General features: G+C 53.5%; 2 protein-coding genes and 2 non-coding genes across 6 annotated transcripts in view; all 4 read left to right on the top strand.

Annotated features, from left to right (window-relative positions):
• The window catches only part of SF3B3 (splicing factor 3b subunit 3), a 30,724-nt gene extending 14,200 nt beyond the window's left edge, over positions 1–16,524 (top strand). Inside the window, exons 12-26 of the mRNA XM_055727035.1 lie at positions 1,215–1,366; positions 1,768–1,923; positions 2,357–2,512; positions 3,217–3,360; positions 4,268–4,390; positions 5,846–6,000; positions 7,098–7,272; positions 7,904–8,109; positions 9,012–9,168; positions 10,574–10,699; positions 11,916–12,128; positions 13,062–13,160; positions 13,611–13,754; positions 14,474–14,578; positions 15,595–16,524. Coding sequence (XP_055583010.1) covers positions 1,215–1,366; positions 1,768–1,923; positions 2,357–2,512; positions 3,217–3,360; positions 4,268–4,390; positions 5,846–6,000; positions 7,098–7,272; positions 7,904–8,109; positions 9,012–9,168; positions 10,574–10,699; positions 11,916–12,128; positions 13,062–13,160; positions 13,611–13,754; positions 14,474–14,578; positions 15,595–15,735 — 2,252 coding nt within the window. The 3' untranslated portion in view covers positions 15,736–16,524. The remainder of the gene's footprint in view (positions 1–1,214; positions 1,367–1,767; positions 1,924–2,356; positions 2,513–3,216; positions 3,361–4,267; positions 4,391–5,845; positions 6,001–7,097; positions 7,273–7,903; positions 8,110–9,011; positions 9,169–10,573; positions 10,700–11,915; positions 12,129–13,061; positions 13,161–13,610; positions 13,755–14,473; positions 14,579–15,594) is intronic.
• Positions 16,525–18,940: 2,416 nt separating this feature from the next.
• On the top strand, positions 18,941–22,957 carry IL34 (interleukin 34). 3 transcript variants are annotated; one of them, XM_055726528.1, is made up of 7 exons: positions 18,941–19,062; positions 19,889–20,230; positions 20,332–20,435; positions 20,722–20,799; positions 20,884–21,057; positions 22,309–22,447; positions 22,545–22,957. In XM_055726528.1, exons 2-7 carry the CDS (start codon positions 20,203–20,205, stop codon positions 22,562–22,564), a joined length of 543 nt encoding a protein of 180 aa, XP_055582503.1. In that variant the 5' UTR covers positions 18,941–19,062; positions 19,889–20,202; the 3' UTR covers positions 22,565–22,957. The 3 variants fall into 3 exon arrangements, with proteins under 3 accessions (XP_055582503.1, XP_055582505.1, XP_055582504.1); XM_055726530.1 differs by having other exon boundaries at positions 18,961–19,062; positions 20,048–20,230; XM_055726529.1 differs by having other exon boundaries at positions 18,984–19,062; positions 19,983–20,230.
• On the top strand, positions 21,504–21,574 carry TRNAG-GCC (transfer RNA glycine (anticodon GCC)). Its single transcript has one exon. It is a non-coding gene; the product is annotated as a tRNA-Gly (tRNA).
• Positions 22,164–22,234, top strand: TRNAG-GCC (transfer RNA glycine (anticodon GCC)). Its single transcript has one exon. It is a non-coding gene; the product is annotated as a tRNA-Gly (tRNA).
• Positions 22,958–23,005: the final 48 nt, after the last annotated feature.

Raw genomic sequence — 23,005 nt, 5'->3', positions numbered from 1 at the left:
CTCACATTTAGAAATTATGGAGAAAGTCTACTCGAGGGCAGAAGCTGTGACAGCTCTCTTACACCCTCACCTCTGCTAATTGTCTTGTGCTGTGGTACATAAGTCTGAGTTTGAAGTTGAGCTGGGTTGAAGTGGGGGATTTTTTCTTTTTAAGAAATGGCACTTGCATGACAGCAGCAGAAGTGGAGTTGCTTCTCTGAGGGAATCTTATTTTTCCACTGAGACTCCTGGCTTCGTTTCCCAACAGATTTCATTGTTTCTGTTGCTTTTGTTTGTTACTCTGTTTTAATGAGACTTTCTTCTCCCCCTCTTTGATGCCTGTTGTTTTCTGCAGAATGCAAATGGCCAGCAGTAAACCAAGGCATTCCTTTTTACCCAGTCCTACTACCGTGTTTCCCGAAAAGCTTCCCTATTTCCAATTGAGCTCTTAAGACTATTTTGATTAGCATAGTTCTTCCACCTCCAAGCTACTGTACTCTCCTAAGCTGTCCCCTTTGAGAGAAGCCCGTACTGAAGAGAGTAGCTGTAATCCTGTCACTTATTCCAGTAGAAGTAAAGGTCAACGTTTGCTCTCTGTCTTAAAAATATATTGTTTCTCATACCAGGAGACTGTACGGGTGGCTGTGTGTATGTAAGCTAGTTAAGATTCTGGATGAAGGTAGAGCAAGTTTAACCCTGAGCTCCTCTGCTGCAGTGCACCCTAATCGTTCTTTGCAGCCTTTTATTATGTGGATACTAGATAAAGATGTGATCCTGCAACCTCCTGTGTGCAGCATCCGTGGTGCTATTTCTGCATATGGGTTCCACGTGTTCAGATTATTGGAGTATTTAATTTGACTTCATTGGGTGTTAAATCTGGATTCAGCTCCTCGTGTGAGATGGGGCAAGTGTCTAAAAGGCTTCTAGACCTTGTGCTGGCTTTGAAAAAAGTAGGCAGGAGTCTTGCTTGCCAGAATCCAGAGTATCACAAATTGTCTCTGGATCTGGATCATCATTTGATCCCTGGCTCAGTCTTGCCTTGTTTGGGGTCTTGCAGTGGCTGGCTTTTGGACAGCCTGTCCTAGAATGAACTTGCATGATACTGCCAGCAGATGTAGTTATCACAGGAATTCTGCTGAAGAGTAACTGCTAGACATCTGTCAGACTGCTAATTTTGTTGGGAGACCTTCCATTTGTTTAATCAGCACCCTTTTTTCCCTGTCTCCCTTGACTAGATGAATTTGATGCCTATATCATCGTGTCCTTCGTAAATGCCACACTGGTGCTGTCTATCGGAGAGACTGTAGAAGAAGTGACTGACTCTGGATTCCTGGGTACTACACCCACCTTGTCCTGCTCTCTTCTTGGTGATGATGCTTTGGTGCAGGTAATGGAAAGCTGCTTCTGGCATGTCTGCTTATGTCTGCCACTCTCTTCTTGTTGCACAGCTGTAGTGCAACATACCTCTTGTCTAAAGGTGTGGATTGGCAGAGAATGACACTTAATTCAGCGTTTCCCTTTTTATATCCTGCTAAGTGAAGCTGGACCAGATGAAGATGGTCCTGTCCCCTTTGGTGCATGCTCAGTAGTGCCTTGCTGTGGTTTGAAGATGCAGTGCTTCCAGCTGACTGCATGCTAGTTGTTGTAGCTAGGCCTGTTGCTGGCTATTGGATCACCGCTGCCAGGAGCAGTGTTTGCCTCGGGCTTTTTCTGTGTCAGAACTACCAGTGAGATAGGAATTGTGAAGGGATAGTAAATAGAGAGTTGATGTGACCTTTTTTCCTTCAGGTTTATCCAGATGGGATCCGACACATCCGAGCAGATAAGAGAGTAAATGAATGGAAGACACCAGGAAAGAAAACCATCGTGAAATGTGCTGTGAACCAGAGACAAGTAGTGATAGCACTTACTGGAGGAGAACTGGTTTACTTTGAGATGGACCCGGTATGTATGTTAATGTTGTGAATGAGTTTGCAAGAGCAAAGCAGAGTATGGGGTATGCCAGAAATTGATCGTTGATCAAACCTTGATCAAATCTGCAGAAAGGATTCTGTAGTGAAGCATCCTTCTAGAGCAGATAGATCAAAGTATCTGGACTATATCTGTCTGAGATGATTTAACGACTGATTAAACTCTCTGAAGCTCGTAATTGAGACCGGAAATTGTGTACATAACCCTGTTGCTAAGCTGGTTCTTCCAATCATAGCTGAAATAGGGCTGTAAAGAAATGGTTGAAAAAAATACAAAAAATCCAAAGCACTGCCTTAAAAATAAATGAACAATTAAATAAAGGTGAGGGGGGAGGTGTGGAGGGATGTTTTGGTGCTGGTTTGCCCCGTTGGCTAGTTAATAAGTCTCTTGTGTTTTTCTTCCTCAGTCAGGACAGCTGAATGAGTACACAGAGAGAAAGGAGATGTCTGCCGACGTCGTTTGCATGAGCCTGGCCAATGTTCCCCCTGGGGAGCAGCGCTCCCGGTTCCTTGCTGTTGGGCTGGTGGACAACACTGTCAGAATTATTTCCCTTGACCCTTCAGTGAGTAGCTGTGCTGTTTCTGCCTCTTACTGGCTTGAAGTGTTCAGAAGGGTACTCCAGAGGTGGGCTGTGTCTGTCCAGGCTGTCTTTCTGTATTCAGGTGGATGGCCAGGAATGAATAGGTTGCATGGCTTTTCTCTGCTGGCTGGGAGGAAGCACGGCCCTTGATCCTAACCTGTAACAGATTTCCTTGTTTTATTTAGTCTCACCCATGCTTGGAAGTTCAGCTGATAGGATGTGAAAACATTTCATTGGGTTTTTTTTGTTTTGGTTTGGGTTTTTTCCTGCCCCTGCCTCCCCGTCTCACTGTTTATACCTGTACTAAGAGCAGACTCATTCTGCAAGTGGGACAGCAGCAAACCAGCATTATCGTTCCTCTGCGTGCAACAGATGAGTGTTTAAAGGATGACTGAAGTAACATAAACTTTGTTCAGGTCTCTGCATGCCAAATAGCTGCAAACTGTGCTAGAACAGTTTGGAAGGATCCAGTTTATCTTCTCCAAACCCCACGGCTGCTACCACTCCTGCTTGCCAAAATCCACAGAGCCAGTGTCTATTGTGACTTTTTTCTTTTTTTTCTCTTCTGAATACTTCTTTATGGAGATTTAAAAGGGCATCTTCAAGCTCCTTAGATGAAGCTTGAATCCCCTTTTCCATGCCAAGCCTTGCTGACTGGTGTGGTATCTCTTGTCCGTCTCCCACAGGATTGCTTGCAGCCGCTGAGTATGCAGGCCCTTCCTGCACAGCCCGAGTCACTGTGCATTGTGGAGATGGGTGGCACAGAGAAGCAGGACGAGCTGGGCGAGAGAGGCTCCATTGGCTTTCTATACCTGAACATTGGACTGCAGGTGAGAGGTGCCTGCCTGGTACTGACAGGCGTGTCTTGGTGAGCTTTTGCTTGAAGGATGGATTGCTAAAATAGCCTTGTTATGATGCAGTGCGACACAGAGCCTGACTGCTCCCTCTTTGTTACAACATGCTTAAAACTGTGACCGGGGAATTCACCGGGTGACTTCATAGAGGTGCAAGGTTTCCCCATACATTCCTAGGCTTAAGGCCTGTTAAAAGGGCATAACAACCCAGACTTCATATAGAACAAATTATGCTTTTCCCCTTCCAGAAAGAGGGCATGTTCTAAAAAATGTTTCTGGGTGAAATGTTGGGCAGTTCTTTAGAAAAACTGCCTGTAGGGCAGAGTATCAAAGAAGTAACTGCCCAGAACCACAGGCTCTGCTCTAATAGCTCTGCTGTTACACAGCTTTTTGTTGCATCCAGTACTGACTCTGTGATCTTCGACCAAAAAATGTTGTTTTGACAATTCAACATGTGGTAAAAATAATCAAAGTAATCTAGGTTCTTTCACATGCCTCAAGTTTGATGTCAGAATGCAAGCCCTTCTTAAGCAGCATGAATTTTTGGGTACCGAGAGGGATTAGGATCTGGAATCAGCACTCAGGTTTTTATGGCTTATGCGATGTACCTGGCTGCTTAGTCTGGTTTTTGGCTTTTTTTGTTTCTGGGGGGTGTGCAGGGATTGTTCTACAGTAATTTCCTTCTGCCCCGTAGGAGTGTGCAGAAGCTATGATTTTTAATATTAAGAGCCAATTTAGATATAGCATGGTTGTAGAAGAGAGTTGTACCAGAAGCTAGGAAAACAAACACCTGATTCTCAGAAATTGTCTCTCTGTTTTGAATAATAGCTCTAGGTAGTTTATCTGTAATTTTGATCTAACTTTTTGATTTGCTAATGTCAAGAACGGTGTGCTGCTGCGAACTGTTCTGGATCCCGTTACTGGCGATCTTTCTGATACCAGGACCAGATACCTCGGCTCACGGCCTGTGAAACTCTTCAGGGTCCGAATGCAAGGCCAAGAGGCGGTAAGTGAGGCGAGCTCTCAGGGGTGCAGGTCCAGTCCCCAGATATAGCATTGCAGTTTTATTTATTGGTGGGCAGGGTGAGGGAGCATCCTTGCAGCACAGCAGGGACCCTCCAGGTAAGGGTGGGAAGTAGAATGACTTCATTCTGGAGCTGCCTGGCTTGCAGCTTGCTCTTTCACAACCAGCCTTGTTCTTGTTGGTATTCCCCTTGCTTCTTAGGAAGTAATGTGCAGCGCTGCCCAGCCTTTTTCGAACTAGGGCTTATCGACCTGCGGGCTGCTTGCAGTGTGCCTGGAAAGCACAGAGTAGATCCTTGGGCTTGGAGACACTGAACTGATGAAGAACCTCATCTTGTCTGCCTTGGCGCACAGGGATGGAAAGAGCCCCTTGCAGAAATCTTACCCCTAGGCTGCTTGATGGCAGTGGATGTTGTCTCCCGTGCATGTTGAAAACGGCTCAGCCAGGGGCTGGACAGCTGCCATGCATGGTTCAAGGAAATATTTGCAGGATTTGGCATAGAGGGAAGAACGTGTTTCGTCAGTAGTGCCATATCCCGCCCTTCTGATGTGGCACTGGGGAGATCAGCCACCCCCTGCGTGACTCATTTTTGGATGACACCTTCGGAGTTGAGAAAGATTGCTGGTCAGTGTAGGGGGATGGATCTGGGAATGTGAGCTCTGCTTTAATGTTACGGTACACTGGGTGAACCTCTTGAACTTGCTCCTGCCGGTCTGGCAGCTGTCACTCGGAGATGAGGTGCTTTGCAGCTCTAGCAGAGAATGCTTATAGAATAGCTGAGTGCTTTTGTACTTCGAGACCAGTCTTGGTTCTTTGTCTCACACTATGAGGGGAAAAAGCATGCTGCTTAGACCAGTCAGCGATGGACTTGGTAGCCTGTGAGTGTTTCAGTGTAATTCCAGCTGTTGTTGCTCAGGCAGATAGTGAAGTTGTACTGAAATTGATTTAGCCAAATGCATAGAGCTGAAGAGTTTGTAAGTCCATCTGCTTCCTTTGTTTCCCTTAACTTGATTGAAAATAAGCTACCGATTATTTTAACTCAGTTTCACTTGAGTGCTACAGCATTTGGATTGTGACAAAGCAGTAGAGTATTTGTTTTAAAAGACTCGTTCCCATTAGAACAGGCTATTGTTCAAAAGAAAAAAACAGATAGGAAAGTACTTGTTGATCTTGGCTTTTATGGATAACAGTTTATATTGTGCCTCAATTTGAGTATTTGTCGTCTTGATAGTGCTTCAAAGTTCCTCTTTGTGTTGTGCACAGTTTCCAGATAACTGCCTGCTCTCAAGAGACAGCTTATCTCTGAATATATGCTCTGAGTGGAGTCCACCAGGAGTTCAGTTGTTTATAGGACAGGAGTCTGACACTGTACATCCATTCGTATTGCTAGGAGTGAGCTTGCCTCCATCCCCAGACCTAATCTCTTGTCTTTCCCAGGTGCTGGCCATGTCAAGCCGTTCGTGGCTCAGCTATTCCTATCAGTCACGCTTCCACCTGACTCCCCTGTCTTATGAGACACTGGAGTTCGCATCTGGTTTTGCTTCTGAGCAGTGCCCAGAGGGCATTGTAGCCATCTCCACAAACACATTGAGGTAAGAACTGATGGGGGAACACAAACGCTTCTGGACCGGGATGCTAGGCTGACGGAGGGGTAGTGAATTCTCACTAGACATTCAGAAGGAAAGAGGTAAAGTGACCTAAAATTAAGGTCTTTTTGAGGTTATTTGGTGATGGATAATGATTTGATAGAAACACTTGGATGAGTTTCAGAAAACAAATAGAATATAAGGACAAAAAGAAATAGGATGTGCTTCTGATATGTATTTTTTAGCTTTTTTAAATAACAAGTGTAATTCAAGTTACCCTTAAATTCTCTGATCCTTGGAGAGGGAAGCTTTTAATAAACGTGAACCTATTGTGTATTAGGATCTTGTGGTGTTTGATCTGAATTGGCTGCTTTGCAGAAAATGAGTCATATGATTTAAGAAATTGGAGGCATGACAGGGCTGTATTTGTTGCCTTTTTTTATAAAGTTCATCTTGGATATTAAAAAAATAAATGAAAATAATGGACTGTAAATTCAGGAGCTCTGCTGTATGCACTTGAACAGGCACTTTTTTCATATCTGTCCTCATTGAAATATTATAGCATTCATTGCTTTTAAAGGAGTCATTCTTTCTGGAGAGACTTGTGGGTTTTAGTCACCAGATGCCAGAAGAACTGGCATTTCAGCTGGCAAGTCACAGGAAGAAAGAGTTGGCATTGCATTTTTCAAACTGTTTTAACTAAAGTGCCTCTGAGGAGCATTTGATTACGTGTCAAAGTCTGTGTCACATTTAAATTCAGATGATGTGTTCCCCAGATGTGCAGTTTCCTTCTTCCATGTGCTCTTTGTTCCTCTTGGGAATTTGCATCAGCACCACTCAGAACACAAGGTGGGACAGTGAGAACCCTCAAGTCAAGGACCTTGCACTGCAGGGCACACCTGTCCCACAGCATAGGCACCCGCTGAGGATGCTAGCTTTGCTCTGCTCCCTGGAGCTGTGTGCTAGTTGCTGTCTGGCCCAAGGAAAGTGCTGCTTGTCTCCGGCACTAGCCAGTTTCACAGATGTAAAGCTCAGCTCCAGTTTTGTTCTCTTGGACAGTTGTTTTTGGACCTTGGTCAACATGTCACATCTCTGTCCCCTAGGATTTTGGCACTGGAGAAGCTGGGGGCAGTCTTCAACCAGGTGGCCTTCCCGTTGCAGTACACACCCCGAAAATTTGTCATTCACCCAGAGAGCAACAACTTGATCATCATTGAGACGGACCACAATGCTTACACCGAGGCTACCAAGGCACAGAGGAAGCAGCAAATGGCTGAGGTAATTGGGGTGGGAGCAGGTACATGTTGGGGAAAAAAGTCCTGGGAGGAGACTTTTGCAGCTTGAAATCCTCCCTGCTCGCTAGTTCCCTGCTGCCATTGCCTGCTAGTTTTTGTGCCCTGTGCGAAGGCAGGGACTGAAGGGAGTGAAGATCTTCCTCAAAACTGAAATTTCAGTAGAATACACTACTTCCCAGTGCTCCTTTCTTTGCATGTTACTATGGCAGGCTTCAAGAACCACATATTGGAGGACAATCATGCTTGTGTAACATTGCTCTCTGGGTTTTCTGTGACGGTTAGAGGATGTTTGGATTTCAGTGGGTTATTTTCTTCTCAGTGTTGTTTCCAGAGTTGTCTGGGGCGCTGTTTCTCCAAATCAACTGCCCCTTGGGCAGGGCAGAGTTGACGCTGCTGTGCTCTGAGCTGCAGAGGCTCGCTTGGGAATAAGCTCAGGGTGGGTGGAAGTTTTGGGATTTGTCGGCTTTCATGTCTTCACGGGCAGTACCTTGCCCCGGAATGCCCGAGCTTAGGGGAAAAAGAAGGCTATTTTTTTTTTACGCAGAGCAGCAGCATGTGTCTGGAAATATAAATTCACTGAGCTGTTTGTTTCCGTGTCCTTTCATGTGCTGTAGGAAATGGTGGAGGCTGCAGGTGAAGATGAGAGGGAGCTGGCTGCAGAGATGGCCGCAGCCTTTCTGAACGAGAATCTTCCCGAGTCCATCTTCGGTGCTCCCAAGGCAGGGAATGGACAGTGGGCCTCTGTTATCAGGGTGATGAACCCCATCCAGGGAAATACGTTGGATCTGGTCCAGCTAGAGCAGAACGAAGCTGCCTTCAGGTAAGAAGCATCACCAGATCAGCGAGAATTTCTGCTTGTGATGAGTCTTACGTGTTTGGGTTTTTCTGTCTTTTGCTTAGCTGCTACTGAGTGGAAATCCAGGTGCAGCATGTTATCAGGAGGCTGGCTTGAAATTCCAGAAGTGATTGCCACGTGCTTAAAGCTTTTGTCTTCCCTTTCCTTCCCTTCCCACCCTCATCTGTCTGCATGTGACACTAAGAACTGGTGTTTGCTGGACCCCAGTGCTTAAAGAACATGGGGATGTAAGTGACAGATAAGAGACCTGGGAACAAGAGAATGTGCTGCTGTCTCTCACTTCCTCTTCTCATCCAGATAAACTGGGCATAGATAAGTGGAAAGGAAGTGTTAGAGGGGCTGGAGGGGAAGACCAACACAATAACCATGGAGAATAGTGAGTGCTTGAGCAGGCAAAGTGGAGTTAGGTCATGCTAGTCCAAAAGGTTGATTCTGTCCTGTTTTGTCCAGGATTCCCAACCTGGCTGAGCTAGGCACTAGGCAGGAAATAACACTTCAGGATGAGGAAAGTTACTATGTACATGTCTAAGTTGGAATGGCCTTGGAAAAACAGCTTCTGCTGGAGCTTTGCACATTGCTAGGCAGTGTCCAGCCTGTGAAAACATAAAAGTAACACTTTGGGCATATGTGACAGCTGGAGCACATCTTTTTATGTGGGGAATGTGGAAGAATGAAGGGTTGTGTTTTTAAACCTTTCTGCAGGGAGGAAAAATGACCTCTGAAAATGAAATGTCGGGGTTGGAAGGTTGGGCTGCTGAATCTGTGCCTGGGAGGTGCAGGTTGTGCTGTCAGGGAATTCAGTCTGGGTGTGCAGTTAGTTTGTGTTGTGATGATGCTGATCTCCTGGCGTGTCTTGTTATCCGCAGTGTGGCTGTGTGCCGGTTCTCCAACACTGGTGATGAGTGGTATGTACTGGTGGGAGTCGCCAAGGACCTGATTCTGAACCCACGCTCAGTTGCTGGGGGCTTTGTCTACACGTACAAGCTGGTGAATAGTGGTGAGAAGCTGGAGTTTCTGCACAAGGTGAGAGGGATGACCGAGTCATTTAGAGTTGGAATAGCTGTTACTTCACCCTGAATGCTGTGATAGTAGTGCAGTACTCGCTGAATCCTGGGCCAGATCACCATGTTGATACTGCACACTGGAAGCAGCCATGAAGAAGCTGCCTCCTGCAAAATCACTGGGGACATCTTTTGCAGAGCTGAGGACTGAACACAGATCTGAGAGTCCCAGTCTTACGCATCTAATTGGATAAATGGGAAGGGAGCAGTGTTTCTCGTGCCCTGTTAGGAAGGAGAGAGAAACAACTCTTTCAGTTTTGGAATATGACCTCAGAGAGCTGCTCTGAGCTCTTGTTTACGAAATGAATTCATACTTGGGTCACTTGAGCCCTGGTGCTAAGGCTCCCAGTCCTTGGCTGGCCACATAAAGCTGGTGTGAGCTGTCATCTTTCCTCTGATGCTGTTTTGGTTGCATGTAAAAATAATTAGTCACCTAGTGACCAACTTGTGACAGGTCTCTGGGGCTTTAGCGAGGGTTTCAGCAGAATTACATTAAAACAAAATTCTATTCTCCTTCCCACATGCTTCCAGCATGGCTGAGATTTGAGCAGATGAGCACATGGAAAGGAATGCTGTGGCTTATTCACTTCCTACGGTCTTGATGCAATGAGTGGAGTGGGTTCTGTCCTGGACTGGGGCCTTTTCTGGTGCCACTGAACCACCCACTTGAAAGCAGACAGAGCTGATGGTGTGAAATAACTTCTCTTAGCCAGTGCAACCAAGCTAGGAACACTATAACTGGAAGCTCTCCACGTGTTCCCATTCTCTGCTCTGGCTGATCCTTTTGGATTGATCAGTGGTAGGAGGTTTTTCAGCCCTGAGTTACTGGAATTGTGGGCACACTGTAATTGTTCTGATTTCACGTTTTCTTCAGTGGCAGCTTCAGAGTATCTGTGGCAGATGGCTGAATTAGATTCATGCCTTTTGTTTTAAAAACAGACAATCTGGGTGGATTTAGGCAAAGTATCAAGTCTTTCTGTTGGGTGTAAATCAAAAATAAGAACTGAGGCAACAAGATGTCTTTTTTTTTTTTTTTTTTTTTTTCTCCTGTTTTTGCTGCCTGCCCAGTGTGGGGTTCTTAGAGCAGTCCTACGCCTCAGTTAAGGTGCACTGCCAGCAGTGCACTGTCTGTGCAGTACCAAGAGCTCTGTTAGCACCACATGTGGCGTGCGCTGCTGTCAGAAGGCATACAGAAGGCTGACCTTTGGCCCCTCCTGTAGCAAAAGATTGTCATGGGCCTTTTACATTGAAAGCCTTGGCACAGGCCAATGAGCTTCAACCGAACTATTAGTTGAACCCATTCTGAAGCTTGGTGTAAGGTTAACTCTGTTAATGGGGGTCTCAGAGTCTTCCTCTTCCCTCTCTAGACCCCTGTGGAGGAGGTTCCTGCAGCCATTGCTCCGTTCCAAGGTAGAGTCTTAATTGGAGTTGGAAAGCTCTTGCGTGTGTACGACCTGGGCAAGAAGAAACTGCTTCGCAAGTGTGAGAATAAGGTACTGGCTTCTGTTCTTGACAAGAGCTGTTAATTTGGAGCAAATGATGCTTTATGGCGGGAGTGGAACAAGGGTTTAGCTACTCCTCCAGCCCAAGCCTGTCTGTGCGCTTGGACCTCAGAGCTGGTGTGCCCTGGCTGCACGCATCTGGAGTGGTGCTGGCAGCTCTGGCTGGCCTGGGCCATTGTGCTGCCCCTCTGCACCCCGAGCACACATGGCTTCCCCGGCACCGTTCAGGTGGTAGTGCCACAGGTTCCTTTCTGTACCAGCTCAGTGCAGGCTGTTAACGGGCCTGTGCAGGAGTTTCACAAGCCGTATGGACCGTGCCTTTGACCAGCTGCTGCAAATATTAAAGCTCTTGTCCAGATACAAAACAACAGCTGCTGGAAATGGTTCCTTAGGTTAGGTGATCAGCAGACTGGGGACGGAAGTTGGAGGGTGCATATGGGCACCTCTTCGGAGCTGCAGAATCCCAGGAGATTTTCTGCTTGAAGCAGATGGTCCGTCTTGCTGAGCATCTCTGGTACTTTAGGACAAGAAATTGCAGAGCATGGTTTTCTAACTTTTAATTGCCTGTTCCTCCTTCTCTTCATGCAAACTGAGAGCCTGTGCCAGTTGCTCATTAACACACAAAGGAACTCCAGCAAGCTCACGAGCAGACTGGGAATTCATAGAGGAACTTTTTTTTTGTGTTAAGTGGTTTTGGGTGTTAGGTTTGTGTGGTTTTTTTGGTTTTTTTTTTTTTTCCTAAAATGTGACTCAAGTGAAAAATTGAAACTTTCCTTCTTGGGTCTTTTGTGACCGCAGTAGGGAGGGGACGCTGAAGCAATGCCTGGTGCATTCAGCACCTGCTTGTCCTTGGCATCTCAGTTCATAGGCTCACCAGTAATGCTTGTTCTCTGGACATGACTCGTACTCAGCACGCTGAGAATGACCATTGAATTGTTTAGGTTGGAAAAGACCTTTAAGATGAGTAAGCCCCACTGTTAATGATGCATGGCGGATGCTAGGTTGTAAGGCCCTGTATTGACAGTGTATTTAGATTGGGGCTGTAGTATGCCAGAAAGGAGAGAGAATTTTGGAGGGAATGAGGGGAAATGGGGAGTGAGCTGTGGTTCACAGTGGGAAATAAGTGTTTCAGCTGGAGTAGGGTAGAGTTAATGGGTTATGCTTGCCTGTTTGAAGCACTCTGGTTTTGTCCTTTCTCTCTCACAAGCACATTGCCAACTACATCTGTGGGATCCAAACCATTGGGCACAGAGTGATTGTTTCAGACGTTCAGGAGAGCTTCATCTGGGTGCGCTACAAAAGGAATGAGAACCAGCTCATCATCTTTGCTGATGACACTTATCCCCGGTGGGTCACTACAGCAACTCTCCTGGATTATGACACTGTGGCTGGAGCAGACAAGTTTGGCAATATCTGTGTGGTGAGTGTGCCTTGGAGAAGCCCGGGCTTTTTGGACATGACATACTTTTCTTCAAAACATCCATGATTTGTCTTGAAAGAATGAGAATCAATGCCTAGCTGGAGACAACGCCCTGTTACCATTCACTTGTTTTTACAGAGTGACTAGCTGTCATCATAGCGGATGGCTGCAGTTTATCAGTTTGTTAATTAAAGCATCAGCAGGTCAAAAAAACGTATTTCTGAAGCATTCAATAACTTTTATTGAAATTGCCCCAAAACTTGCTGTGAATAAGCCTTGAAAGAAAACTTGCGACTGAAGGGGCCCATAAGAACTTGCGTCAGGGTTATCGCTCTTACTTTTTCTGGCAACACCTCATCACTAGCATTTAGCTTTTTCTGTCACTTCCTCTCGAAAGCTGGCTTTGTCAGTGCTGACACTTCTCCACTTGGCTAGATTTCAGCAGGGGAGGAGGAAAGAATAGACGGTCTTTCTGTGAGAGCTTTGATCTCTTTCTGAAGCGTGCTCGGGTGATTTGGAGTACAGAGTTCAGCAAGTGTCAGACACTGCACCTGTAGGATTTGGCCAACACGCACAAATCAATCCTCTTTGGTTTTCCTGCCCCGCACCCATCAAACTATTTCTGTAGCGGGAGCCACCTTCAGACCATTTTGACCATACCTCCCGGGGTGATCTGCAAGTGCCAGGCCAGGCAGAGGCCGGTCATGGGGTCCCACCCGTGTTTTTGAGTGATAGGCCATCAGTGGTATTGACAATACGGTCATCGTTGAACTCTAAAGGCCTTGTTGAAGGGGCAAGTGGATGATTTTGCTGTAAGCGTAAAGTGATTCTTGTGGGGTCTGCAAAAGCAGACTTTCAAAGGCACAGGGATTCTCCAGAAATACGTGCTGCTTCTCTGCAGCTTGTTGACTCTTTCTTCCTCTTTCAACACAGGTGAGATTGCCTCCCAACACCAACGATGAGGTAGATGAGGATCCCACAGGCAACAAAGCTCTCTGGGACAGGGGGCTTCTTAATGGAGCATCACAGAAGGTAACGCTTCATGGGGAGCATGTGGTAATTGTGAGAAAAGAATATGCTGCTTTTCTGTGAAGTCCTCTACATCTCCTGGACAACACTGCATCGGCAGTTCTGCTCCTACACGTCTGTGGTGCTGTGGGGGATCAGTTTTCACTGTCACTGGGAGCCAAATTCAGTTTCTGAAATCACGGCTGATGCCTGTTGGGTGATGTTTGATTGAAGCGGCACACTCGTTTTCTTTTCCTGCTTTCCCTCATTACTCGCATCCGTTTGTCCAGCTCAAGAGAGTAATTGAGCGGCATGCTGAGTTCTGCCATCTGGTCGCAGGTGGAAGGCACTTCCTCTTTAGAAAGGCATTTCAGAACTAGCAGGCGGCCAAATTTATTCTGCTTTCCTCTCAAGTCTTTTTATGCTTTTATATAAAGCTTAAAAAAACCCCATTCTTCTGTGGTTGACTTTCAGGCTGAAGTGATTATGAATTACCACGTGGGAGAGACGGTGCTTTCCTTACAGAAGACCACGCTCATCCCAGGAGGCTCTGAGTCTCTTGTCTATACCACCTTATCGGGGGGGATAGGAATCTTGGTCCCTTTTACTTCCCACGAGGTAAGTGAGCCCCATCGTTACGTTGCAGAATTACTGCTTCTCCATGCGCTCATCCCCAGCCAGTATATTAATGTGCTGCGTCTCTAGAGGGTAACCCTAGGGCGCTGCAGTGCATGAAAACCTGGCCTGCAGGAAATGCTGTGGGGTGGGATGCAAAAGGGAAGAGAAGGAGCTTGTTAGCTCCTCCTACATCGGTTCCACAAAGAGTTAAGAGCTTTTCTTAGTGCACTGCTGGCTAAATCTGTTCGTACTCCAGAGGAGCTCTTGGCTGATTTTAGAGTCTGCGCGGGGATCCTTTGGCACGCTTTGCATAGCTTGTAAAATTCTATTGATCAGATGCTGATGCTTCAACTCCTGATGATGGTATTCTCTCAGTTTGCTGTGGCCTCCTGGAGCAGCAGGTGCCAAGACATTCCTTCTTTGAGCTGCACCTTGCTGCACAGCTGCTATGTGCTCCCATTCCTGGGAGGCTGATCCTGGCCGAGGTGGCACAGTTGGCTGCTTAACTCTGCTGTGGGCACTCCCACAGCACTCCCAGGGTGGAAGCGGTGACAGGATGAGCATGACCTTGCCTGCTGTGTGCAGAGCCACTCTAGCAGAACCTGATAGTGGCGGTGTTTCAGCCAGCGCAGGAACACCTGACTGATGGTGTCAACCTGCCCTGCCAGTGGTGTTGGCCTGTAGGAAACTGTTCTGTTAATGATCCTTAATCTCCCCAGGACCATGACTTCTTCCAGCATGTGGAAATGCACTTGAGGTCTGAGCACCCTCCTCTCTGCGGACGAGACCATCTCAGTTTCCGTTCCTACTACTTCCCGGTGAAGGTAGGTCTGAGTATTTAGGATCAGCTGGTCATGGGGGTGCAGGACTCGCTCTGGGATGCAAAACTGCTCTGAGGCTTGGCAGAAACCACTTGTGGTTGCAGTTCAGTGGGGAAGACTCTGGCAATGTAAACCACAACTTGTGTAGTGCCTGTGGCAGGAACTGAAGCTATCTGTTCAACAGCACTCTATAAGGAGAGCGGTACTTAGCACTTAATACCACGTCTGGTTTGGTTTCTTAACCCTTGTAATGAACCTTCTGAGGGTTGGTCTTGAGGCCCAAGCCCAGAGGCACTGCTGCTGCGCTTCTCCACTGGCCGCAGCGTCTCCTTTTTCGATCAGGAGAAGCAGCATTACCTAGCTGTTTGTGTGGCTAGGTCAGACTGGGTATTGCCTTGGGGATATTTCTCCACCACCATTGACAAGGGAAATCTCGTAAGAAATGGCAGTTCCTGCCTATTTCTGCTTTTGAGGAACTTTGAGGCTGTGGACTGCTAAATGCTGTGACCAGGAAGGGTTCAGAGTGCTGGACCAGAGTAAGTGTGTGGTAACTGCTACCAGAGTAATGTCTGTCATACCTGTCAGAAGACTGTCCCAGCAGCTGCAGCTGTCCAAGTGCAGTGGGTGTTCCTGTTCTTGATGAGCTTGAGGCCAGTTTGCAGCATGCACAGAGGTGTCTCTCATCTGACTGGAGATGCCTTTCAGTCACCTTTCACAGCCGCCCCCGGCCTTCCCAGCACAGTTGGACCCAAGTTGGATCCATCTTCCCTTCCCTTGTGTGATTTTTCAGCTGCACCCAGGCTTTTGGGGTTTCTCCTTCATTAATCAAGCTGGCCAGTAATTAATTTGGTGCTAACTGCTGCTATTCAGCAGATGAGGTCACCGAGCATGGTCTTGTTTCCAGGACGGGATTAAGAAGCTCCTGGGAACAAACTGTTTGTTGCCGTTTTTCCCCGTTTAGGCAGGGTTCAGTGCCTCTGTGTTGTGTCGATTCAGTGCTCTCCTCCTTGCCCCTCCAGAATGTGATCGATGGGGACTTGTGTGAGCAGTTCAACTCCATGGAGCCAAACAAACAGAAGAATGTGGCCGAAGAGCTGGACCGGACCCCACCTGAGGTGTCCAAGAAGCTGGAAGACATCCGCACACGCTACGCTTTCTGAGCGGCAGCTGGCAGGAGCAGAGCTCCTCACTGGGCTGCAAGGGACGGTCTTCCAAACACCGTTAGGAGGAGGAATGTGTGCTTTTTTTCCCTTTTGAACTATTGGTTTGCTCCGCTTGGTTTATGTTTCAAAGTAACGTGACTCCAGTAAATACGGTATCCGATAACTAGGTCTCCCAACACATCCCGCTCCTTATGTGAAGGCTCCTAACGTTCTGGCTTCCAGCCGAAGAGGTTCCCTCTTGGGAAGTGCCCAAGGAAGGGTGCAGGCTGCCCCCCAGCCCCCCCACCTTCTTGCCCCACCCTTTAGGATGTGGGAGCCTGAGCGTGTCTTGTGCTGGCCTTGCAGAGGGCCCTGTACAGCAGATCCAGCTGAGCCTTTGTAAGATCAAGTGGGTTTTGCAATTACCCAGCTTTTTGTTAGAGGCAAGAGCTGTGGTGTGACTCAGGATTACCAGGCTCCTTTTAGTAGTCCGTGGCGAGAAGCCCTGGGCTTCCACCAGCCCTGGGAGCAGGCACTGGGAAGCCTGGCTGTGTGGATGGTGTAACTGTCACACTTGTCTTGAGCGTTTTCTTTTGAATTGCAAGGGGTTTTTGGACTCACCATTTCTGACTGTTTTCCCTGTAAATAGAGTTTTGTACAATGTTGACTCTCTTGGGGGTGGGGAAGAGCGAGGCCTGAGTCTGGGACTTGATTTGTTTCATAATAACTTTGGCAAGAGCAGTGTCTCCAAGCTGTGACTGTGAGCAGCACATGGAAGAATAAAAGCCTGTTTTTTAACTTGCCTGACTTGGGGGCTCCTCTCCTTCGCAGCATCTGTTGCTGACCTGGCAGGAGCAGGAGGGGTGGAGGAGGAGGAGGATGGGAGCTTGCACACCCTCAGCCCCGCGCCCTGCATGGATGCTGGAGCAGGGCTGTGGCCCTGCAGGTGTTGGCCTGCAAGCCCCTCTGCGCCCCCCGCTCTCCCTGCAGCTGGCCCACAGCCGGGCCGCGCTCCTGCAGCCAGAGCTGCTGCTCGGCCCACGGACACACCACACACAAGGCGGGGTACGTGGGGAAGGGTCTTTCTCCCAGCTACCGTTTCTCCAGCCCTTCCAGGCCCCGGCTGTGGCTCGGGGCTCCTTCCCTTGCCCTGTGAAGCAGCTGCAGCTCTGGCAGGAGTTGCTGGGATGGCGCGGGGAAGGTGTTTGACCCTGCTGGCTGGCTGCAAAGCTCACCCACGTAGCAAGCGCTTCCCAGCTTTGCCTCCCCACCCGGGGCCGGGGAGGGTGGGTGCCACGGCCCAGCGAAGGGTGTCAGCAGCCTCCCTGTTCCTGCGGCGGGTGCGCTGCAGGGGCTGAGGGTGAGCGTGCCTGCCTGCCCTGCCCTCGGTGCCTTCCCTGCCGCTGCAGGGCCCTTTGGCTCCCGTGTGGCACCCAGCCACCCCTGCTTGCCCTAACGCTCCTCTGCCTGGGGACAAAGGGCTTTGCTCTCCCGTCCCATCCCTTCTCCTGCAACCCTGGGGCAGCTGGGTCAGGGGAGTGGTGGGGGTCCTGCCTCTGGCTTGTCAGGGATGTGGGGCGCCTGCCTATCCCCTTGTCCTTCTCCCAGGGCGTGATGCCCGCTCTGGACTGGGATGGAGCGCTTCCAGGAGAGCTCCAGCAGAACTTGAGTCGGCTGTGGTGGTAGTGCTGGGCGTGGGGGTGTTCCCAAACAGGTTCCCGGCCCAAGGGTTTTGCTTCCTTGGCCGGGCTTGTGTAAATAACCTGTCTCCAGTGGGAGGCAAAGCCTGGGAGGGCCGAGCCCCCAGTCCCTCTTTGCCTGGGGGGCTCCCAGCGAGGGCTGGCCCCTGTGGCCACAGGGTGCTGGGCTCCTGGCGCCGCATGGGAGCAAAGCTCTCGGGGCCGTGCGCCGGGGCTGTTTGCCTTGGGCTCGCACCAGAGGTGATTTCCAGCCCGGCAGAGCCAAGGAGGGCAAACTGCCTCCAGCGCCGCGCTGCGCCGCTCAGCGCTTTCCCCACTCTTCCTCGCCCCATCCTGGCTGCCAGGCTGATGACTACGTGGGCAGGGAACGCTGTTAAATGGCTTCCTGGAACGCCTGCAGCAGATGCGGGCAAAATCCCTGCGGACACCTAAGTGAGGAGCTGGACCGGCTCCTTCCCCTGCCGGGCGCGGAGCACCTTGCCCCAGCCCGGGGCGGGGGGGGGGCGAGGGCCGTGCCCGGGCCGGGGGCACAGGAGGGCGGCCATGGCCCTGACTCGGTGCCAGGGGAATCCCAGCGCCGGCAGCCGCGCATTCCTTCCCACGCGTTTCCCTGGGAGCGCTGACCTGCGCTTCGCTAGCTCCTTTCTCTCGCCCACCCCTCAGACGCCCGGCAGCCCCCAGCACGGGGGCAGCCGGCGCTGGTTTTTGAGGGGGGGGAAAGATGGTGTCCCGCGCCCCCCATCCCCTGCTCCTGGCTGGGGTTCAGCCCCGCAGCGTGCCGAGGCACCGCTGGGCTCAGGCCGGGGGGCGTGGGAGCCCCGCTGGCCCCGAGGCAGCCGGGGGTCCCCCAGCCCCTCGGAGAGCAGCCTGGGGGGCCTCCCCTGCCCGCAGCGTGGCCCCCGCACGGGCACGTGCTGGCGCCCGCCGTGAGTGCCCCGAAACGCACCCATGGGGTACCCGGCCCGGCCAGCACCCTGGGGCACCCGGCTAGGGGAGCCCCGCACCGCACGGTGCCTGGGGGTCGTGCTGGGCACCCCCGGGAGCACGTGGGCAGCCGGCTGGGTGGGGTGGGCGCCCTGGGGGCACAGTGCAGGGCTGGCCCAGCGCCCTGAGGAGCAGGGGCGTGCAGCGCAGTTAGCCCAGCACCCTGGGGACACCCAGCTGGGGCAGCCGAGCACCTGGCGGGCACCTAACTGGGGTAGCCAAGTTGGCAAGAGAGGGACCCAGGAGGGCTGGTTGGGCCAGCCCAGCACCCCAGGCACACCCAGCTGAACTAGCCGAGCACCCCATGCACGCCCAGCTGGGCTAGCCCAGCACCCCGGGGGCACCCGGCTGGGCTAGCTGAGCACGCGGCTGGGCTAGCCCAGCACCCCGGGGGCACCCGGCTGGGCTAGCTCAGCACCCCCCTGGGCTCCCGGCCGGGCCTGCCCGGCTCCCGCGGCCGAGCACGGTCGGCCGAGCCCCGGCGCCGGGCGGTGCGGGGCGGTCGCTCGGTCCCCGCTCCCCGCCCGGCCCCCGGCCGCCGCCCCGCCCGCTCCCCGCCCGCCGCCCCCCGCCCGCCTCCCGGGAAGCGCGGGCACGGCCCCGCCGCTGCCGCCCGCGGGGAGACGCGTCCCGCGCCCGCCGGCCCCGCGCGCCGCGCCAGGTGGGTCCGCGGGCGCCTCGCGCCGGGGGGCGCGCGGGGGCGGGTCCGCGCTGCGGGGGCGGCGGGCGGTCACGCACGGCCCCGCGTGGGGACACGGCACCGCCACCCCCGCCGCGCGTGGGGAGGAGGCGTAGGGGCACGACCCGGCCGCGTTTGCGCGGGGACATGGCACGTGGGGTGGGGACACGGGGCGGTCCCTCGCGTGGGGATGGCGGTGGCGGGGCGCGGCGCGGGGACGCGGCACGGGAGGGGGCGCGGCCGCCTCCCCGTGGGACCTGGCGGGGGGATGCAGCAGGGCCCCCCCTGCGCGGGGACACGGTGCGGGGAGCCGGGGGGACCCTCCGGTGCAGGGGACGCGGCGCGGGCCCGTCCGCGTGTGCCACTCCGTGCGGGGAAGCGGCGCACCCCCGGCGCGAGGGGACATGCCGTGAGGGACGTGGCGCAAGGACACGCTGCGGTCTTCCCCCGGGGTGACAGCGTGGGGACACGCCACAGCCCCCTTGGGGTGGATGTGGGGTCAGGATGTGTCCCACGCTGCAGGGGGACCCGGCACGGGGTGGCCCCGCGCCCCTTGGCCCAGCGCCCGCTGAGGCCGGACAAATTCATTGCTGGGATAACGGTGCTGGGCTGGGCCCCCCGCCTGGAAATCCCCGAGGGGTGGCACCGGGGAAGCCCTGGTCACCCTGCCCCGAGCCGGCACAGGCACCCGCGGCCACCCACGGCCACCCACGGCTCCACACCACGCGGGGCTGCCCCTGCCCCGCAGCCCCCCGGGCTGGGAGCGGGTGCCCTCCCCGGGGCTGCAGCTGGGGCTCTCTCCCCCCAGATCCCCTCTTGCCGTGCAGGGGGGCTCGCACCCCCCCGAAGCGCATCCCTGCCGGCACCCTGTGATGGCCCTGGGACCTGCTGCCCCTCCGCAGCCAGCTGGAGAGGAGAAGCCGGCGGGGACGGCCGGGAAGGGGGACTAACCCCCCATCCATGGCAGGGGGCAACCACCCGGGGCTACCGGAGAGCAGCCCAGCGCCCGGGGCGTGCGCCCATCCCTCAACCCCCCACCACGTGCACCGCTGCCCAGCCAGCTCCCGGTGACCCCCGGCCATGTAGGCGCAGCCCGGGGATCTGCCGACGGCCACAGTCACCATGCAGCAGGGCTACGCGGCCGTCCTGTGTGAGTACAGCCCGGGGATGGGGACCTGGGTGGCTTCAGGGTGTCACCTCGGTGGATGTCCCCAGGGGGGGAGTTGACATCTCTTGCTTTTGGCTGCCCAGGTGTCCTGGCTGTGCTGGGGCTGGAGGCTGCTGCGCCGGGCGAATGCGAGCTCACCCGCCTGCTCCAGGACAAGCTGCAGTACGAGATGCGCCTGCAGTACATGGTAACCCACGGTTTTGGGGTGGTAACCCACGGTTTTGGGGTGGTAACCCACGGTTTGGGGATGGTGGTGGGGACACGTGGCATTGGGGACCGGGCGCTGGGGGGTTGATTTATTTTTTACTGGGGGCAGCTTGTGCCAAATGGTGCCCAGGGCTGCTGCTCTGTGGGGGTTCACCACCATGTCCAAGGGCTTTTTCCATCGGTTCTCTGATGTCATGCCGAGGCTGGCAGGGACATCCCCGTCACTTTGCTGCCCACCTCTGTGCTCTCCTTCTCTGTCTTTCCAGAAACACTACTTCCCCGTCGACTACACGGTCCAGGTCCAGTATGAGGAGGTGCTAAGGCCATCCAACATCACCCGCCTGGTAAGACAGTGGCAGGGGACAGGCTCGTGACGGGGATGCTCCAGGGCCCCATGGGTCTCACCCGGGGCACCCTCTTACCCACAGCGCAACGGGACAGTGTCGGAGGTGGCCCTGCGGTACCTCTGGTTCCACGTCAGCTCCCAGGCAGTGCTGCGGATCCGCGAGGTGCTGCCGGTGAAGCACCCATCCTGGAAGTACACCCAGGAGCTGTGCCAGCTCTTCGATGCCCTGGGCAAGGAGTACAGCAAGTACCGGCAGGTGGGGAGACTGTGGGGCCCCCCGGCCCGGCCACGCGCGCACGCGCAGCCTTGCACACCCCTTGCAAGGATGCTGGGTGCACACACAGCGTGCAAGCACCCGGTGCTGGTGCCTGCAGATGTGCATGGTGCGTGCTCACCTGGCACAGTGTGGGGGTGCACAAGAGGTGCACACGTGCACACACACACACCGTGCCCCCCCCCCCGCCATCCCCACCTGAGGGACCGCCCCGTGTCCCCACCCCACATGCCATGTCCCCACGCATGTGTGTGTGTGCTGCGGGGACATGCGCCCACAGATGTGGACACTCGCGGGGGGGGGGCACAGTATGGGCATCCTCCTGCTTGTGGGCGGTGTGGGAGGGCAGGCCTGGGCGGGCTGCTGGGCGATGGATTGCTCCCCGGGTGCAGGGCCGTGGGGCAGCGCCGGAGAATACTGCACATCTGGCATTGGTGGTTCAGTGGTAGAATTCTCGCCTGCCACGCGGGAGGCCCGGGTTCGATTCCCGGCCAATGCAGTATGACTTTTCTTGCCTGCAAACCCCTTCTGGGGGACGAGCAGGGCTGGTGGGGGAAGAAATGGGACCCCCATTAGCACCGTCATGAGGTGGCAGTGCCACGGCTGGAGGTCCTGCAGAACGTGGTCCCCAGACTCATCCCCATTTTGCCGGTGGCAGCACCTTGCAGCAGCGATAGCAGAGGTCCTGCGTCTCCTCTGCGGCATCGATAGAGCCACTGCACTCAGAGGCAGCTGCATTCGGGAGCTGGGTGAGGGTGGCCGGTCACAGCTGGGTCTCAGGGTGAACTTGAAACTTGGCGGGGTTGTCCTGTGCCACGGGGCAAGTTCTGCAGCCCCTCTGAGGAGAGACAGAGCGCTTTGCTTGATTGTCTCATCAGCGTGTTGACTCTGAAGGCTAATGACAACCGGCCCTCGCTGGAGGTGGTGTCTGGGGCAGCAGGAAGAGGCGCTCCCGTGGCCGGAGCCCCCGCAGCAGGGCTGTGTGTTGGGGTGCCATCCCCGGGGGGTTCACAGGTGGCAGCGGCTGTTTGTGGTGGCCCTGCCCTTGCTGGGTGCGTGGGGCAGCACCGGGGGATGCTGCACATCTGGCATTGGTGGTTCAGTGGTAGAATTCTCGCCTGCCACGCGGGAGGCCCGGGTTCGATTCCCGGCCAATGCAGCAGCGTTAGTTTTTGCATCCCAGTTGTCCCAGGGGGGGACTTTGGTGATGTCCCTTGTGACCTGTCTCTGCAGACAGATGTGGAGCCAGTGGTGGCCGACCTGGTGAAGCTGGTTCACAGCGTGGGCTCTGAGAGCCGCAGGAAGGCTGTACGCCCCAAGGCACTGCTGGACAACTGCCTCAAGGTCATGCGGATGCTCTACACTGCACCTTGTGAGTGGGGACCGATTGCGGGGGGGGGCCTTGGGGAGCAGACATGCCACCCCTGGGGGTCCTATCCCACATGGCAATGCCTGTTCCCTCTGCCCAGGTCGGTGGGAGTCCACCTAGCACCACAGAAGATCCCTCGCTTGATGCCTTCTCCTTGCCCTGGAGCCTGGGATGCTGCTTCTGCTCTGCCCCCCCAGCAGAGCCCCCGGGGTGGTCCCCAAGGAAAGTGAAAAGGGGGGACAGGTGCCACCCCTCCGGACCAAATGCCACCTCTTCCAGGACTGTGGGACCGTGCACGGCCATGGGGTCGACCCCATCCAAAATGCCAGGCACCTTCTGCATGGGTGTGGGGCTGGGGGGGTTGGGACATAGTCCCCCGTGGGCAGGCAGCTGCCGGCTGCAGCGCGGGGACGTGCCGCCCTGCCCTGCCCACAGCGGGGGCGAGGGCATCACCCGGTTCCTCTCAGTTTGTATTTTTTCCTCAGCTTTCATTAAACACAGGTTAATTCTCTAGCGCTGCAGCTCAGCTTCCAGCCAGGTCCTAGGAGCCTCCAACCTTAC

This window comes from Falco cherrug, chromosome 14 (genome assembly GCF_023634085.1).
Source record: "Falco cherrug isolate bFalChe1 chromosome 14, bFalChe1.pri, whole genome shotgun sequence".
NCBI lineage: Eukaryota > Metazoa > Chordata > Aves > Falconiformes > Falconidae > Falco > Falco cherrug.
This window is presented reverse-complemented; position numbering and strand designations above follow the sequence as displayed.

Bases quoted from the DNA above. Each gene is read 5' to 3' on its own strand.
- IL34 (XM_055726528.1), top strand. From the start codon at position 20,203: ATGCAGCAGGGCTACGCGGCCGTCCTGT. The intron at 20,800-20,883 runs GTAAGACAGTGG...TCTTACCCACAG, and splicing joins CATCCAACATCACCCGCCTG to CGCAACGGGACAGTGTCGGA. The intron at 22,448-22,544 runs GTGAGTGGGGAC...CCCTCTGCCCAG, and splicing joins GATGCTCTACACTGCACCTT to GTCGGTGGGAGTCCACCTAG.